Source organism: Apis laboriosa, unplaced genomic scaffold (genome assembly GCF_014066325.1).
Source record: "Apis laboriosa isolate Shangri-la unplaced genomic scaffold, ASM1406632v1 scaffold34_cov151, whole genome shotgun sequence".
Lineage (NCBI taxonomy): Eukaryota > Metazoa > Arthropoda > Insecta > Hymenoptera > Apidae > Apis > Apis laboriosa.
This window is the reverse complement of record NW_025222928.1, coordinates 1,538,480-1,557,675: the sequence shown is the minus strand read 5'-3', so window position 1 is coordinate 1,557,675 and position 19,196 is coordinate 1,538,480. Positions and strand designations below refer to the sequence as shown.

The 19,196-nt window shown below is 28.7% G+C and overlaps 1 protein-coding gene across 6 annotated transcripts; it reads left to right on the top strand.

The window, feature by feature from the left end:
• Positions 1-1,178: 1,178 nt before the first annotated feature.
• On the top strand, positions 1,179-18,851 carry LOC122714647 (uncharacterized MFS-type transporter C09D4.1-like). 6 transcript variants are annotated; one of them, XM_043936162.1, is made up of 10 exons: positions 7,290-7,530; positions 8,129-8,271; positions 12,840-13,078; positions 13,734-13,955; positions 14,561-14,785; positions 16,574-16,715; positions 16,935-17,143; positions 17,254-17,357; positions 17,447-17,560; positions 17,949-18,851. In XM_043936162.1, exons 3-10 carry the CDS (start codon positions 12,995-12,997, stop codon positions 18,226-18,228), a joined length of 1,380 nt encoding a protein of 459 aa, XP_043792097.1. In that variant the 5' UTR covers positions 7,290-7,530; positions 8,129-8,271; positions 12,840-12,994; the 3' UTR covers positions 18,229-18,851. The 6 variants fall into 6 exon arrangements, with proteins under 6 accessions (XP_043792096.1, XP_043792095.1, XP_043792097.1 ...); XM_043936164.1 differs by lacking the exon at positions 7,290-7,530 and adding an exon at positions 7,554-7,916; XM_043936161.1 differs by lacking the exons at positions 7,290-7,530; positions 8,129-8,271; positions 12,840-13,078 and adding exons at positions 1,179-1,262; positions 1,685-1,838.
• The last annotated feature ends 345 nt before the right edge of the window (positions 18,852-19,196 follow it).

Sequence of the window (19,196 nt, the reverse complement as noted above, 5' to 3'; positions counted from 1 at the left end):
GTTTAACTCTGAAACTTTTTACATACATTTTAATCTAATAAAAAGTACAAATCAAATCTTTGTATTTATTTAAATTAATAATTAGTAGACAAAACTTTTCAATTTTCAAATGATTTTTTACTTGAATATCTCCATAAAATTATCAGCCGCAAATATATCAATTAACTTATCATCTCTCGATTAATTAAACTGTCGATTCAACTAAAGAAAAAAAAAAAAACTTTTATTATCGGCTATCTTCTTTAACATTTTCTAAATTATCAGAAAGACAGAGAAAGAGAAAGAGAGAGAAAGAGTTGAATCACGGCAAATGTATTCCATTATGACGTAACTTTATTTTTCTTCTCCCAATGGAAACTTGTTTAGCGATAAGATGATTTATCCCCCCAAATAATTTATCCTGCTCACAACAAAATGCAAAATCCATTAAAGTACGAAGACATGGGATTATCATGCACGGCATCATCAAGTTTTTGACGGCCATTTTGTAAAGAGTAGATGACTCAAAATCGTTCAACGATGAAGGACGAATATCTCTACGAATGCAAACTCATTATCATATTGAGCATATTCGAATATCAAGCTCGATGGATGCACGTATTCAATCTATTGTTCGACTAGCTCTCGAAACGGATTGTTTGCTTTTTCACGATGGATAGGGGTTATCGATATCGAAGCTATGTTTGTACTTTGTCTATGAAAGATATAGAACGTTCATTAAAAAATTGAAAATTTATTACATAGATCGAAATAAATTGTTTCTACGTAAAAGGATAAAGAAAGTAATAATTAATCATCTAATTTCTCATTTTAATCTAAGAAATAATTGCTATGTGAACGTCTTTTATATGCTAATTTTTCTTATATTTATCTATTATCACAGATACGTCATTTATAATAACTTGTTAATAATGAAGCGTATCGATGAGATGCTGAATGAATAAAATAAGATCCAAAAAGAGAAAAAAAAAATGCAAAGTATATGTAACTTTTCAAGAAACATAAAGAATGATTGTAATGATTCTCATTACAAAAATTCTTCCAAAGTCTTTAATCTTGTCGATATAATATCTTTATACGTTTCCCCCTTCGATATAATACAGCTGTGCTCGATTATATCGTTAATTGTAACAGTATTATTGACGAGGAGTCATCCATAATTCGAGGAGGAAATCATAATTTGATAAAAAAAATTCGCAATACAATCGCTCCAGACACAGCCCCCACAATTCACGACAGTAATCAGATAATCTTAAGTATCGGTCAGTATGTATTCATTTCAAGTATTGTAAACACGTTTTCTGCCAGGAAAATTAATATTCTACTTCGACTCTGCTTCACCAACAGGCACGAACAATCTTTATGAATCTTCAGTTTTAATCAATCGTCGCCTCTTGTACGACGCGTTCCGTAATTTTAAAATCGTGAAAATTCAGAGCTCCTCTTTAAGATTAAAACTTACTTAAAAAGTTTGCCTTAAAAGCTTGTCTGCTCATAAGCTTTGAATCGAGATTATTCGAATCCAAAAATTGTTCGATCCATATATCGATATTTTTTGAAAGATTAAAAAAAAAGAACTCGTTTTTCTCTCTCAAATTTTACTCAAAATTTCATTCGTTATTCAATTTCTTTATTTCGCGTTTGAAAGATTTGAAAAAAAATATATAGATTGAAATTCTTTTAGAAAAGAAGTTGGAGGGTGAGAAAAGGAGTAGTGGATCATGAAAGGAATTAATCAGAATTTCGATAACCGGAACATGGATGAACTTCAAGATCTTCCAGAAGAATCGAGCGGCCTTCTTTGCCCCAATCAACATTCTCATCGGTCGCTATCTAAGGTATGAATTCTTTTCGTTTTTATTACGTCTTCGTTCGATTAGATAAGCAAACGTCTTGCGAACGTATATGCTCGCGATTTGACCAACTTCTATACTTTTATTTCAAATTTTTATCAGCGATTCTTCGCTAACACGAACACAATATCTTATGATTGTCGAATTTTTAGACAATCTGAGCATGGTAAAATATACGTACACTCATATATTGATACGTGATTGCATTGATTCCTAAGTTTTAATTTTATTATTAACGTTTTCACTTATAAATTAAATTCTATTTCATTTTTTGTATATTTGTCGAATTAAATATATTCATTACTTAGTTTATATTGTGTTTTTACACGGAGAAAAAAAAGTATTTTTTGACAATTAATTAAAAATTTGTTGTGTATATGTATGTCTATCAACGAGTCAATTAAAAAGAAAAATTTTTACAATATTTTAATTTAGCAATAAACTAATAAAATTTATTTTCTTTTAAAACCATTTGTATTGCGAAAATAATAATAAATTTTGATTTGTAATGTAGTCTAATTTAATAATTTAAATTCTTAAAAAAAATCCAGTCTCAAAGTTTCTGAAAATTTCTTGATTATATGTTATAGGTACAAGTATAACTTAATAAAAAAATATATCTTTTGTTGCTCGAACTTTCATCAATCATAAAAAAAAAAAATATTCTCAAAATCTTACAGAATTAATTCAATAAACAAATTATCTATTATCCGCCTTTTACATCTGCAATTAGAAGAATTAGTCAACGAAAACGTCATCGCACAAGTTTTATAATTAAATTCACAAGCAAAGACATGCAAGCGAGATTAAATCAAAGCAATCACAAAGCAATTCCTTCTGATTATTATTCATCGAAGAATATAGGAATATATTTATCTCTTTAATTCAACTTGCACAAACATCGTAATCTATGAGGGTACTTTACAGCAAAAAAAAAAAACGCTTCAAAACATTTTTAAAATTATCTTTCTAATCGATATTATGAATACATTATACTTCCGACAAAACATTTTTTAAATGTATAATAATTGCAACCAAAACAAATTAAACAGATAAAAATAGCTTAATTATTGTTAATTATTCGAAAAAAAAATGAAAATAATAACTCAAGTGTCAAACAAATAAGAATTCCAAAATATCGAAATTTTTTTTCGAGGTATCGACACACGGTCCTTCATTATTCGATAGTTGTCAAGTAAATATCGAATACAAAGCAACGAACGAAAAACGTTGCATAATCATCGACAAAACGGACATTTATCGACGTCAAGAGACATCGTTAATTTGTGTCGCATAATAAGGCGTGTGCGCGCGAGATAAACGCCTCGATCGCTTTTAAATATTTTTATCAATGACGCGCCTTATCTCTTCGGATGTTACAGCTTGAAAGTTTAGCAAGGCCGAATATCGAGGTATAATAATTGTTTAAACATGTTGCGCCAATATTTAGCGTAAAATGTCTCGTCAACGTGATCTTTTTAGAGGATAAGAAATAGTAGTAGGTGAAGTTAAAAATACTTTTGACGCGGTACGATGAACGATAAGTGGTTGGAAAAATTGATCTTGTCTAAAAAAAAAAAAAAAAAACATTTCAAAAATTTTATTTATTAAAAGGATTATTAAAAATTATTATTTTATACTATTAAAAATATATCACACATACGATTAAAGTTAAAATATTAGAATACTTGTTTTTATATTTATTATACATAAAAAATGAAATTTTCCTCTCTTAATATTGAATTAAAATTCTTCGATACTTCTTTTTTTTTTTTTATATATAAATGCTTAGAATATTTGTAAAATACGTACAAGTATTCTATTAAGAAAATGATTAAATACAATTCTATTTTTACCTGTATAGAAACTAATATTAATAATAAATAAACTAAAAATTACTTACACGTTTTTATTAATTGCAAAAATAGAAAATCTGAAATCAATTAATTTTTAATTTAATAATTTTTTTCAGTTTAATAATTTTAATAAGTATTATTAAAAATAGATTCTAGCAAATTCTTAGGTATCATTTTTTTTGTTTTTTTGGAAGATCGATATTGTTATCTCATCGATGATATAATTTTCGATATCAAAACGACGTAAACAGTTAATGTTTATTTTTTATATTCTGGAATGATTGAAGATAAGAAAAAAGGATTAATCTAAATAACTGAATGATCGAGACAACAAATAAACTTGTTAGAAATTAAGGAATTTATTTTGTAAAAGCGATTCTTGAGTTTTCTTTGAAAAAATTAAATTCCAGAATCAATCAAGAAAACCATTTCATTTGGTTTTTTTTTGGCAACAAAGGAAATATACAGTCAACAATTTGGAATCAATTCTATGTTCTATGGAATTTGGAAAAAGAAAAAATTACGTTTTAAAGTTAAAAAAATCATAGCAATAAAGAAAATGATTTTACCACGACATTCTATTTTTCCAATTCATTAGCATTTAATTAATGTAAAACAATTCTGAAAAAATTTATCGGTATATACTTTCAAACAACAATAATTTTTATAATTTTAATAACAAAAATTATCGAAAGATTAAGATACACGCCTGACAGGAAAAAAAACAAATTTTCGATCGATACTTTCATAAATAGATTAAATATTATATCTTTCTCTTTCGATTAAACAATTATCTTAATCATTATCACGAAAAGTTGATTACACAAAAATATTCAGATTTTTCGCATTTTACGATCGGTTAGATGTAATGATCGCAGATCCACGATACGTGGTGATACGTAATCCCCTGTATCCGCAGCCAGTAAAATCGTATTTACAAGGATTTAGACGGCCGGTCTTCTCAGAAGATCCTATTTGCACGGTTTGCTATCACGTTCTGTTCACGAACCAAGTGCAATTAATGACTCTATGTCATGTTTCTATATTATCGCAACACAACTTGCCATTTATATTATTTCATCAATAAAATTTGATAAATAAGTCTGATAAAGATCGGCAATAAACCAATATCTTGTAGCGATTTAAGCAAAGATGATGATGTTGATGTTGTCTAAGGATTTTTGACAAAAGGAATTTTCAAACAAAGAAATTGTATCGTTAAACAAATTTACACTACTCCGTGAAACTATCGTTTTCGGATTTTTTGTCTTTTTTCATTTGTTCTTCTCTCTTTTTGTCCCTTTGCACACAAGTGGAATGATTACGTCTTTGGTCAGACAGATTGGTTGAAATGTTTTTCAACACGTAAACACGTTATTTTCTTTCTTCATTTTACACGTGATGATTTATTGACAAATTATTAACGACGATATTTTTGTATGCTCGAGGCAAACAATGTCACTTGATTAATTTAATAAAAATTAAAGCTGTCTGATGGTGATTAATCGGTCGAAAAGGCTTGTAATGTATTCTTAGAAATGTTTGCAGTAAGAAATATACTTTCTTTTCCTCGTTTTGCAAGACATTACCGACGAATTATTGTTATTTGAAAACGTTTTCGTGACGCAAGACGAAAATACATTTGTCGAATTGAAGAAATTTTCCAATGATCATTTTTTTTATTAACGATGTTATAATGAAAAAAAAATGGGGGAAATTGTTTAATTCTTCTTTCTCGAAAGATCGTGATAAAGTTCAAGATTGAAACAATCAATGCAACTTGAATCAAAGTAAACAAACATTTTTTTTCCTCGATAAAATTATAATAAAAACTTGCAGCACTTTGATCATCATGAATGAATATTGCGGACGAAGAAATTTTTCTCTCGATAAAAAAAATTGCAATTGTAGCGCAATTATTGCGAATTAAATAATAATATTTCATAGAACGAAGAGATAAAATTCAAATGTGGATCTTTTTTCTTATTCTAGATAATTTGTTGATTAAATTAAAACTTCCATTAAATCTAACGATAATTTTCTATCGTTGGTATTATTGTTATCTTCTAGTAATGTTATCTTTATAAGTGAACTTTCTTTTTACGTATCATTACGTGATATTGTTAACGTTTAATGTCTCAATGTAGAAGTTATCTATGAAAGTTTAAAATTATTAAAAATATAAAAGCAGTTTTGCATTGTGTAATTGTGTAGAATATAATCGTTTGAATTTTAATAACGTTGTTCATGATGATCTTTCGTTCAAAGTGAATTAATGTAAGATTAAAAAGATCGTCTGAATGAATCAAATAGCAAGTGCAAAAGCAATAGGTTAGTACTTTTAATTAGGAAATGTTTAGATTGTAAATTAGATTAAAATTATGAAAATATTTTTTAGTATTCTATCAATATCTTAATCGTATTAGGAATTTTAATCACGATTGATATCTCTAGTATCTTTAGGATCATCTATCAGTATTTTTGTCGAAAACATTTTTTTTATTGGATAAATATATTATATGATTAAATTTTTATTGAAAATAAGTGATCCTACATTATAATTATACTTGATTTTAATCTACTTTTTATTATTATAAAAATAAATATATAAAATAAAAATAAAGAATAAATTAATTTCATATATGTATATATACATGGAAAAATTAAATCGATATTTGTTAACTCTTTTTTATCGAAAAAATTACATCTTATTTTCAATTGTAGAAAATTCATTAGAGACTTAATGAATACTTATTTAACTTTGCTCTTTTCCATATTTATAAGTCTCTTTTGATTTTTCAAATAAAAGGTCTATGTCATGTTAAAATCCAAACGAGCATTAGCATGAAACTGAAGCAGGTCTTTTCCATTCTTTCTAAAAGATATTATTGCTTTCAACAATTTTTTCTTTCTTGCAAATCCGTGTTTATATGCATCTTTCTCTCTACTTTTTTATCGTATTAAAAATTTTCACAAATCTATATAAATATCCATAATCTATTGATTAAAAAATTAAACTAAAACCAAATGATGGAGCTCGAATTTTATAAAAATAAATTTTTATATAAAGTCAATGGAAATGAATAACTTATTACAGTAATTAATCTTCTATCTAACCATCTAATGATCCCTATTTATTTAAAAGAAACAAATTCAAATTTGAATTAAACAAAGATTCAACAAAATTTCAACAAAACAACAAGTTTTCAAGGTACAGAATTATGCCAAACTTCCTCCACCTAATCTTCATCCCCATCCATCCCCATAACTGATCCAAAATAAACAAAATTCTATTCATATCTTCAACTTTTACTAATTCCAAATATATATATAAATTTCTCTTTCATCTTTCAACCCTATCCTTATCATCCCTATCCAAAACTAACCCAACCCAAAGAACTTCCTTCTTATAACTCGACTTCAAAAAAAAGAGAATCTCTTCTTCCAAATCGATCGATCAAATATCGAAGAAGAAGAAGGAAAAAATAGGGAAGTCCTGTTATCTCGCCACGGCTGATCGCCAATCTCGGGCCATCGGAAATCTCGCGCAGAAGCAATGGATCGAGCCACGTTCTGCCGATGCGCGGGAGCTCGCTATCAAAACGAAGGACGCGTAGGTGGTGCGAGTCGCGATTCTATCCGTCGGATTTAGTTAATGTCCAGCGCTCCGCCGACTCGGATGTCGCACTGGCTCTGAAAAAACATAGCCATGACACACGCATTCTGACTCCGCCTCGAACAACCGACACACAGCTCGATCACTTTTCCTTCATCTTCGCGCGTTCGCGTGCGAAACAACCAGCCTCGTAATAAAACTCGTAGTACGTGTAAAATTTTCAACACATCCACATCGACTGATCGATAACACAGACACAGAGAGAGAGAGAGAGAGAGGAAGGGAGGGAAGGAGGGAAAAATCTCTGGACCGCTTTCCCATATTGCGCTTCGAGAACTAGTTGTGCTTCGATCATTTTTTCGCCTATTCCATCATCGAGTTCTCGATCATCCATTTTCGATGATCGATCTTTTCTTCCCTCTTTCTCTCTTTCTTCGAAAAATTCGCTCAAAGGATAATAAGGAAACTGCTCGATTTCGATCGGGAGTAGTAGATTTGATTTTATTATTTTTCTTTTTCTTTTTATTCTTTTGTTCGTTTGAAAATTTTCTTTCTCTCTCTCTCTCTCTCTCTCTTTCTCGCTCGCTCGAGGTTTGTTTTATCGTTTTCGCAAGCCGTGTGACTAATCGCGAAAAAATTAAAACACCGAGGCGAACGATATCGACGTTTAAGCGGCCGGCGTAGAAGCAAAAGTTGCGTAGGTCCACGTGGACTCGGCCCGTGTCCGTCTCTCTCGTGTATCTTCTTTCGAGTGATTCGTGTGCGTTTATTCTGATTTCATTCTGTCTGTCGATTTGTTGAAGGTGAGAAATTTGATAAGGTGGAAGAAACGGGGAGGAAAGGTAGAAACGTAACTTTATGAGACGCGTTGAAAGGAGGCGCGTTCTCGTGAGACGATTGTCTCTCGTTCGTCGATCGGTGGATCCGAGAGATCGTCGCGTGTCAGGTAAGTAAGATTTTTGACTCCTTCGATTCCGGTTCAGAGATCATTGTTCTCGTGTATAATAATTTTTTTCAATCAAAATGAAATGAACAAGTGGTAAACGAATTATGGAAAATGACGACGTTTAAAACGATAATTTCAATGTTCACGGTTAATGCGTTTGACTGGTTTTACAATGCGATTTGACTCGGAATAGATAAAGTTGAAAATAGCTCGAGTTTAAACGCGAGAATCATATATTAAAAGGAAATAGTAAAAAAATTTACACAATGGTTAAATTATGGACACGATGATTTATTGCAATATTAGATTGAGTAGCTTTTTCGAAAAAGGGAGAATGGGGAATTGTATAAATTGAGTTTAAAAGCTTTAACTTATATTTGAAATATAATTAAGAAGATAAAAATGATTCGATGATAAATATCGCTATAATGCAGTATAATCCTTTCGTGGAACGTGTTGAAGAGTTCTAGAAATCAAAACAAACGCAAAAGTTTGTGTACAAAAATATCGATTGAGAATTATTTATTATGCTATAAGAAGTTCAAATTTCCTATTGGTGAAACAAGATAGTGTAAGATGGCTCTTTGTCACATCTTGCTTTATCTATTAATAAAATAAAATCTCAATCAAAATTTCTGTTTGTTTTTATCTCTTTCGTAGAATCAATTCTCTTCTATCCAATATAAAGGATTTAAAAAATGAGATCGATGAGGTATATGGAATAGAATTTAGAAGTTGGAATTTAAAGTTTTGTGGAAAAAATTTTCTTCGTAGAGCTGTTCAATTTTTAAAATACGAAGGTAAAGAACGAAACGTTTCTTAAAGAGAGAGTAAATGAAGAAAAATTTTGCGATATAAAGGGGAATTCAATCTCAAATCGATCATTCCATTTTTAAAAGACAAACATAAAAATCTTGCCGCGTGTTTATTTTATATATCACGAGCAACCTTCGGAGCATTGATTACAACGTTTGAATCAATGTCTCCAATTGTATCCGAGCGGATACGAAGTGAGCGATAAAAGGAGGAAGAAGGGGTGAATGAATGAAAAAAAATCTTCGAAACAAAGCTGTTTCCTCGATTCACGAGGAAAAAGAAAAAAAGTATTTAATGACCGATTAGTGGCGCTCGCGACACATATTTTGAAACGATATAAAATCAAGGCTTTTCTCTTGATAACCGATTCAATCGGAGCAAGATAAATCCGATTTAAAAGAAACGGTGAAAATTTTTCTTCTATTGCAGAATAGTATACAAATTGTAGAGATTTCGTTTAATTAAATAGAGAGAAAATTCCATACGTGTTATCGTGTACTATCAATCCCTTAAATAAATAGATATAAAAATCCTTAAATTTTTAACGAGCCGTTGCTACGAGCCGTAAATGATTAAAAATGGCGAAAATCACAATTTTTTACGACCTACAACAGCAATAAATTTTTATAACTTTCGATACTTGTACAGCTTTTTTACGCGTCAACCGATTTTCATGAAATTTTCTACACGCGTACAATTTATTTAGATCTACAAAATTATTTTCAGACAGGAGATTGTAACTTATAAATTATTTCTATTTGTAATATTATTGTCCTCCAAGTAACTATTCCATTGAATTTTTTTATCGATTGATACGTAACTCTGTTAAATTCCTTTCTTCTTAATCATTCATCGAATAATTTTATCAACGAAGAGAATTGATACGAAGTTCGAAACGTTAATACAATTTGCATTCAAGTTGATGGGATTTTGTCGTAAATTCAAATCGAAATTTGCAATTCTGTCCAAGTAGGGGAGAATCTACGTGTAGATGGCCGGCACGGTAAATGGTTCCTATATAATATATGATCCTTGACCTTAAAACCCAGAATTCCGGAACTCACGATCGACCTTCCATCGACTTCCTATAAAAATGGCCTCGTTAAGTCGAGTTCGTCAAAGTGCTGGTTTAAAAGCTTCGCTTATCGACGTACTAGAGTAATTACGCGTACTAGAGTAATTACCTTCATTTATTTTTTTTTATTTTTTTAATGAATTAAATTTTTCGAGTTTCGAACATTTGTAAAATATTATCGTACATTTAATACCGAGATTTATGCCTCGCGATGAACGTTTAAATATCGATTGTCCTGTCCCAGTTAGAAAGTTTTTTTTTTTTATTCATCTTGAATTATATATTTCCTCTTTGATGTTTAATTTAATTTTTGAGAATACGAATTTACATTGGATTTGTTAAAACACTGGAGATATATATATATATATATATATATATATATATACTCGAGAATATTTTGGGTTTTAAATATTCAAAAGTTTAAATAAAGTTTAATTCCAGAAGAATCCTGTGATTTCTTTCCGAATCTTTATGAATTTCAAAAAAAAGTTTAAATTTCGCAGATATTTTTAAATATTCCAAAGAGAAAAATAAATTGAAGAATCCTTAAATATTTACAAATTTTTATTTTAAAACATTTAAATACTTCGAGGTTCAGATTTTCAGAATTTGTAATTCTTCTTCTTCTTCTTTTTCTTCTTGTGTGATATTGCATTTGTATGCATTATGTTAAACGCTTATGTCATATACATGACATACAATCGTTCGATCGTTATTATTCGTCGAAGCTGTTTTTTCATTCATTATTAAAAGATTTTAATTAAGACAAAGTTGTGCGATTCACAAGGTCGCTGGATAATAATTATCTTTAAAAATTCTTCAGAATAAAATTGTTCTTATTTCAAATCCTTTTTTAAACAAATTAATCTTGCAATTGTTCTCGAATTTTTATGTCTTATAATTTTCTTCTTAATTTTCAACAAAAAAATTTTTAATGTATTTTAAAAAAAAAACTTTAATAATGATAACATTGAATAAACAAGCATAAATAAATTAAATATATGTATATTATAATGATATTACATTTATATATGATTCTCTACAGATATTTCTATATTTCTTTATAGCTGATTCTATGGAAATGTTCTTTCTTTCTGTCGAAACAAGAGTAAGTTATAAGTGAATTTAGGATCGATAAAATTGAGATTGAAGGAAATTTAACGATAAATTAAATTTAACAGTACTTCGATTTACAAAGACTCCGATTCAAAGATTGTTGGATAATTGAAAAATCGAGGCAAGAGAAAATTTAGATAAAAGAATTTTTATATAATATTTCGAAAGTTTAAATTGTAGGATATGCTTAAAATTTATATTGTTTAAATTTTTGAAGATTTAGATAAGTGAAAATATAAATTTAAAAATTTTATTATATTGAAATATTTCGAGATTTTAATTTTAATGATTTTCTAAGTTTTCGAAAACTATGATATTAAATTTTTTAAATTCTTCCTAATTCTCAAAACTTAACTATTAAAATTCTTTAAGTATGTTTACATATTCGAAAATATAGATTTCAAGATTTTTAAAAATTCGAAAACTTTCTTGGGGATCTAAGCACAGAGTAAATCTAAATCTAAATTAAACACAGTAAAAATAATTGAAATTTATAAGTTTCTCATAATTCTCTTGAATCTTAATATTAAAGGCATTTCGACATGGAAGAATAATGCCAATAATTATAATTTATCAACAAAAAAACATACATGTTTATACGATGATAATTGAAATCACTCGGGAATAAAAAAAAAATTCATGTTTTTCAACACAACAATTTGATAATTACTCATCAAAACTCGCAGACCATCTCTTGGAAATCAAATAAATAATTCATTTAAAAGTATTTAATTATTGAGCAATGATAACTTATTTTCCAATGATATTGTAACGATGTAAAAAAATTCACATTTACTCCAATGTAATAAATCTTACATTAAATTAAATTACATTTTATTAATTTAAAATGCCGAAATGATATGAGTATTATGAGTTTCTTTAAAAAATTAATTTTTGCCCGTTTTATATCTCCTTGAAATTTATTTAATATTAATTCGCAAAATAATAAGTGTGTCATTTATGATATCAAGTATAATAACACTCCCAACCCCTACAACCCTAACTCAACATCCGTGCTCAAGTGGACAATATTATAATTATGATGCTGCCATTTTGTTCCATTATACGAATAGATTTAGTCTTCCCTTCGATGAAAAGGGTCCAAGATAGAATCGTTATGCGACCTAAACAATCATGATTATATGCACCCTTTGCACTCTAAGTATTACTTATTTCATTGTATCATTTTTTTTCTTGATTAGTCAATGTTTTTGAGCGAGAAATGCTTATATGCAATCGTTACAATGCTCGATTATAATTTTAAGCTGTACAATGGAAAATTGGAAGGAAAGGAAATGTCAACAATCAGGACTTATCTTGACAAGAATGCTGAAAGGGTTATCGTATATTGTTTTTCCAACATGTTAATCCGAAAAATCTATTATTCAGGCATCCTATTAAATCTCGAGTGTCCTGTTCGCCACTAATTGGCACTTCAGAGAAGTCTCGTGAAATTATTAAGCTTTTCTCGCGGCTAGATTTAACAAGAAAAGTAGTAGAGTTCTCTCGTTGTGTCTCTAATAAAAATTTCGATGCTTGTTTTTTTTTCGATCTTTTGCAGAAATTCAGCTCGATCGAAAACAAAGTACTTGAAAACAACGAGTACTTGAGAAAATTATTTGGAGATTGAGAAGAAAATAGAGATACAAAAGAAGTATTGGAAGTAGATTCAGTGAAAAGTCGGTATAAAGCGTTGACTGACTTTTTGCGTGGATTATGGAAGAAGGGCTGGATACAAAAATGATGAAAAACTCGGCGGATTATATAAAAGCCATGGAGAGCAACGTGCAATCAAATCAGGTGACTAGAATGTCTATGAAATGGGAGCCGATTTAAAACTTGTAATCTTATGTAATAAATCTTCAATAAATAAACAGAGTTTTCACTGTTTTGCTCATGAATATTTTTTATTAAAGTTGAAAGTTTTTTTTAATAAGGATATGTGAATTTGAGAATGTTCAAATATTGACAAAAAATTTTTGATTTGGTAGAATATATCAAAGTTTATGGAAATTTAAGTTTAAAAAAAATTGCATAGGAAATTTTAATATTAACTATTAAGGAAATTAGGTTTAAAGGATTGTAAATATTAGAGAAATTAATTGCGATGAAAGCAAACTTAAAATAATCTAAATAAAAAGGATAATAAATCCTTAAAGAATTTTCCAAGGATTTATTTCCAAAGCATTTAAAATTAAGAAGATTTTACAAATACAATTACAATAAAATAGAGGATGTGAAAATGACCCAGATATCTTGATGACTTTCAAAGGAGGAGGATTTAGATATAAAAGAATTTAATAGAAATCCTATTAAAGGATTCAAAATTTATAATCAAATTTAAAGATTCAAAATACTATCTTAGCAAAATTTAATTAAACTCGATGAAAATTTACTATTGTTAAAATTTATATTTAAACAAAATTTTCTAATTTGGAAAATAATTCTCTCACAGGTGATCGAGACGAAAGTGTACAAACGACGATGGCTGATTCTAATAATCTTCGTGCTGTACAGCGCCAGCAACTCGATGCAATGGATTCAATACAGCATCATTGCAAATATCATAACATCATACTACAATGTATCCACTTTTTCAGTGGATATGACCAGCATGATATACATGATAACTTATATTCCTTTCATCTTTCCAGCAAGTTATTTACTCGATAGATTCGTAAGTATGGTTGTTAAATTTATTATTAAGTTTATTTGATTGCTTTTTATATTTTTCTGTCTGCAAAAATAATTCTTCTTATCCGTATTGCAATTAATTTTTCCTTATCCATTGAAACTAATCAATTTTATTGAGAATATCTATCTCGAGAAATGTTACATTATGGATTGGCACTGCATAAAAGATAAGAGAATCATAGAAAAAATTATTATATCGAAACATATCATAAGATTAACAGATCAATTCTTCTAATTCTTCTCTCGATACGTATCTTAATCCTGAACCTTGATCTTGAAAACACTTAATGTAGACACTTTATCAAATTATTATCTTTATTTTCTTTTCTTCTTGAACGATATTGAAAGATATTCAAGAAAAAAGAAAATCTTGACTCCATATCTAAACAAATTACTTTGAAGATTAATGGATCATAAAAAAATATTATAGATTTGTATATCTAATAATAAGATTTCTGATATTTCGAAGTACGAAGAAAAGATAAGAGTTTACCATTTCTTTATAAAAGAAAAAATTTTTCTTTTTTCAGAAAATAAGTTTTTTTTCAGAATTCATTCCATTATTTTTCACGTAATCATCGATTTCAGGGCCTCAGGTTTGCCGTTTTGACAGGTGCGATCGGAACGATGGCCGGCTCTTGGATAAAAGTGTTTAGCGTAAGTCCAGATCGGTTCTGGATTACCTTCATCGGTCAAACATTCGTTGCTGTGAGCCAAACGTTCATCTTATCGGTTCCAGCTCGTTTGGCCGCTGTTTGGTTCGATTTAAATCAAGTCAGCAGCGCATGCAGCATCGGCGTTTTTGGAAATCAGGTTAGTAGATGTAAATTTTTTAATTAACTTTATATTGTTTATAATCATACATACATATAAGTTGTACACATAAAATTATACGAGAAATAATTTCTGTTTAAAATGTAAAGATAATTTTGTTAATTCTGTTTAAAATGTAAGATATTCATATGAAAATATGTAAAAGATATAGAATCAAATACTTTGATTTCTTGCTTCATTTTTGAAAAAAATTATACTGAAAAAAATAATATTATTTCCATTAATATGTCTCTAATAACATAAGTAAACAAACTTATCTTTTTATACAGAATATTTTACAATATTGTTACAAATAATAAAAAAGAACAAAATATTAGAACGATTTCTTTATAATTTTTCAATCATTAATGTGAAATACTTTAACTCGTTATCGAAAAGATTCCATTAAACAATTTCCAAGCTTTGATGTTTCATGTCCTTTTCGCATGATCACTCAAAATGAACATTCTTTGTAAAATAATTTCGCAAGCTTTGATATTCAATATTCTCTCAGCATAATTCAATCATCGAACATATTCCAATGAGTAAGCATTCGATCCAACTCTTAACAAGTAATTAATTATCTTACTCTTGAACACCTCGTGCAACGTCTCTTTTCTAAACCCCTTTCATTAATTTTCTATTTCCTTTATCCTCACCTCCAAAAGAGTCCTCGTTATAATACCAGATCATTGTCTCAATTATTGTCTCAAAAATCAACGTCCATCAATTACGATCACTTTACTCGAAACAATAGTAATAGAATCACGTGCCAAATTTTCAACTGGATGGAGACCAACAAAGTGAACGTATTCACACGATGTTTGAGTTATGTTACATATATACGATATAGTTGTTAAATAAATGCTCGTAAATGGAGCTCGAGTGCATATTACCTGTGTAGTAAAACTCTAATTCGAGAGACAGGGTCGTTGGAGAATGAAGTAGTGATTAGATGGGAAACAGAATCGTAACGTGCACCCACGTTTCATTTCGCGGCGGTACGAGGGGGATCTGGGACCCCATTCAGCAAATTAAACCTATGTATTTCAAATAGATCACCCCTTCTCGTAGGAAGATAATCTATTCAAGGTGCACTGCCGATCAGATTATTTTATCAACTTTGATATAGATTTTTTTCTGGTCTCGAGTATACAGATATATGGTCCGAGAATCTTTAATTTGAAAAAAATATTATTAATATTTCAATCAAAGAAATTCGATTCTTAGGATATGTGCTTATGTTTTATATATGAGGTACATACCTTTTTTTTTTCTATCCCAAGTATACAGATGTATAACTCGAGAATCTTGAATATTTCATTTGAAGAAGTATTTCTGTTTGATTAGAGGAATTGTATTCTTAGAAGACGTACATCAATCGCTCTTCACATCTGGTGAGGTTTAAATAAAATTTTTATTACAATGCCATTTGCTATGAATAGTTAATAAAGAAATATACGATAGATATCACAAAATTGATATAAATGATCGTTGACCTTGCTGTTTATGACGTGACTGCCAAGTTTGCCGCTCTTCGAGCACAAGCTTTCGAGAGCGGAACTCTTGTCGGGATAGCTCATGATGGGCTGAAAAGAATAATGATCTCTTACTTCCTTGGAATAACAACAATGGACATCGAGCATCTCTCTGGATGATAGTAATTTCACGATGAATTTACGACATTTATACAAATTTCAAACTATAGAAAATAACATGAAATAGAAATTTTCTATTGTATTATTTATCATTTAGAAAAATTTAAAATGATCGTTCTCTAATTTCCAGCTGGGTATAGCAATTGGTTTCCTCTTCCCGCCGATGTTGGTGCAAAACAACGAAGAAATTAATCAAATTGGCCGAGGATTGCATGCGATGTTCTACATAGTTGCTGTTTTTACCACCATTATTTTGGTCCTTATACTTCTATGTACGTATATTAATCATAAGTTCAATATTAAAAAATTCTCTAAACGTCTAAAGAAAACAATAAACTTCCTATATTTTTATATTCTCTAGTTTCAATATTATGTTGGCTTTAATTTGTAATTAATATATTAAAATAATTTATAATAGTATGAAATTATAGCATCTCACTTTCATCATTACGATTTTCAGTCTTCCATATTGAAATAATATTTTCCTCTAGTTTTTAAGTCTAAACCACCACTTCCTCCGAATAAAGCACAAGCTCAAATTCAGAGAGAGAACGAAATACCGAAAAGTTTCTTCATTTCCATGAAGAAACTAATCACAAACGTTGGTTACTTATTACTATTGTTCAGTTATGGCATCAACGTAGGCGTGTTTTATGCCATCAGCACGCTTCTCAATCAGATAATCCTTCAATATTTTCCTGTAAGTTTTTATTTTTAATGTCTATTTTTTTTTTATTTTAAGATTTATATTATTTCTCTATTAAATTTCTATTTATTATCATTATTTATATCGTTGTAATAAAAATTCAGAATCATGAAAAAGACGCTGGAAGAATCGGTTTAACCATCATCTGCGCTGGTATGTTAGGTTCTGTGGTTTGTGGTATTGTGCTCGATAAAACGCGCAAATTCAAGTGAGTAAATCTTCTCAATATAAAAATTAAGTTATATTATGTTTCTTTCATTGATTAATTGTCTTAATTTAAAATTTTTTTATTTGTAGAGAGACAACGGCAGGCGTTTATCTTTTTTCCTTTTTGGGCATGATTATATTCACATTCATTCTAATGTCCACCAGTCAAATATTCACCATTTATATAATAGCTGGCATATTAGGGTAAGAATAATCCATATTTCTTAATTTTCATTAAGAATTCAGAATATTTAATGAAATTCAATTATTATTTTTCTCTTTATTTTATTCTTTAGTCAATATACTTTATAAATCTATTTTATCTACTCTATTTGATACTATATAAATCTAATTTATGAATTCTTCAAAAATATTTATTATTCTCACTTTTAATATTTACAAAAAAATTGTAAAAAACTGAAATTTTCCTCAATAATATTATAAGTTCATAATCTGCATTAATAATTTTATATAATTTATCTATTGCACAAATAAAAATACACTAAGGACATGCCTAAATAATAATAAAAATTTAATTTATTACATGAAATTTTTAATATGATTTTGAATTCTTCTCAAAATATTTTTTCAGATTCTTTATGACTGGCTATCTTCCAGTGGGTTTTGAATTTGCCGCGGAATTGACATATCCGGAACCGGAAGGAACATCCGCTGGTTTACTAAACGCAATGTGCCAAGTATTCGGTATCATCTTTACGATTATCTACGGGTATTTCTTGCAGGTTTGGAGTGATTTCTGGGCGAATATTTTCCTCTGTATTGCGCTAGCTTTTGGTTCGTTTCTCACCATCATCATTCCCAATGATCTTCGAAGACAGAAAGTTTTAAAGAATCCCATGGTCGAAGGTTGAAAGATAGAAAGTTGGAAAATTATCGACTAGTCTTTGTTGTGATCGATGATATTGCGAATGTAGACTTTCCTAAGATGAATATCTTTAAGATAGATGAGAAAAATGAATTATAGGTTGTCCAAAGATAGTTGATTTTGATAAATTGTCAGATAAAATTGCATAGAATTGTCTGTCTCATGTTATCTACTATTGTTACTATCATTATTTTATTCTTTCATATTTTTTCAATATTTTTATATTTTACATTTACATATATAATATTTTTTTTTATTGAATTCAATTCTTAAATAATACTTAAAAATAGATTTCTTAATATATAAAAATATGATGTAATTAGTTTCAAAACTAAGAAGGTTAATATGTCAAATGACAAAATATCAAAATAATATTTCATATGAATACATGTATACTTGAATAATAACAAGAGTAGATAAAGATAAACGAACAATAATTTTGGGCATGGTTCAAGATCTGAAATTATGTTGGAATATTCCATATTATTTTTATTATTTTTTTATTATTTTTGTTTCAAAAGTACTAAATAGAAATTCTAATTTATTTATAAATTATCGAGGTTAATCATTGACTATTTAAAGAATCACTGTCTTACACTTACATTTTAATTTCTATCTTATTATTTCTTCTTCTTTGTGCTGTGATGACACTTCAGTATGAAATAATTCCATTCGCACGTAGACAACATCTGAAACTTTTGTGCATTTCAAAAAAAAAATTAACAACTATAAAGCTATAGATCTAATTTTTATGTAGTTTAAAAAATCAATATGATATGATATTTCGTTTCGTTGTCTACGTAGTTTGAAAAACCAAAATTTCTTTTTATTTCAGCCATCAGTATTATTATCTCTTATGATTCTGATGAACATATTTAACGAACTTTTTCTGAAACGTCAAATAATGCGAATTAAGATGAAAAAATTTCGCATTTTTATGATTGATATACCAAA

Bases quoted from the DNA above. Each gene is read 5' to 3' on its own strand.
- LOC122714647 (XM_043936161.1), top strand. From the start codon at position 1,722: ATGAAAGGAATTAATCAGAATTTCGATAACCGGAACATGGATGAACTT. The intron at 17,358-17,446 runs GTGAGTAAATCT...TTTTATTTGTAG, and splicing joins GATAAAACGCGCAAATTCAA to AGAGACAACGGCAGGCGTTT. The intron at 17,561-17,948 runs GTAAGAATAATC...ATATTTTTTCAG, and splicing joins ATAATAGCTGGCATATTAGG to ATTCTTTATGACTGGCTATC.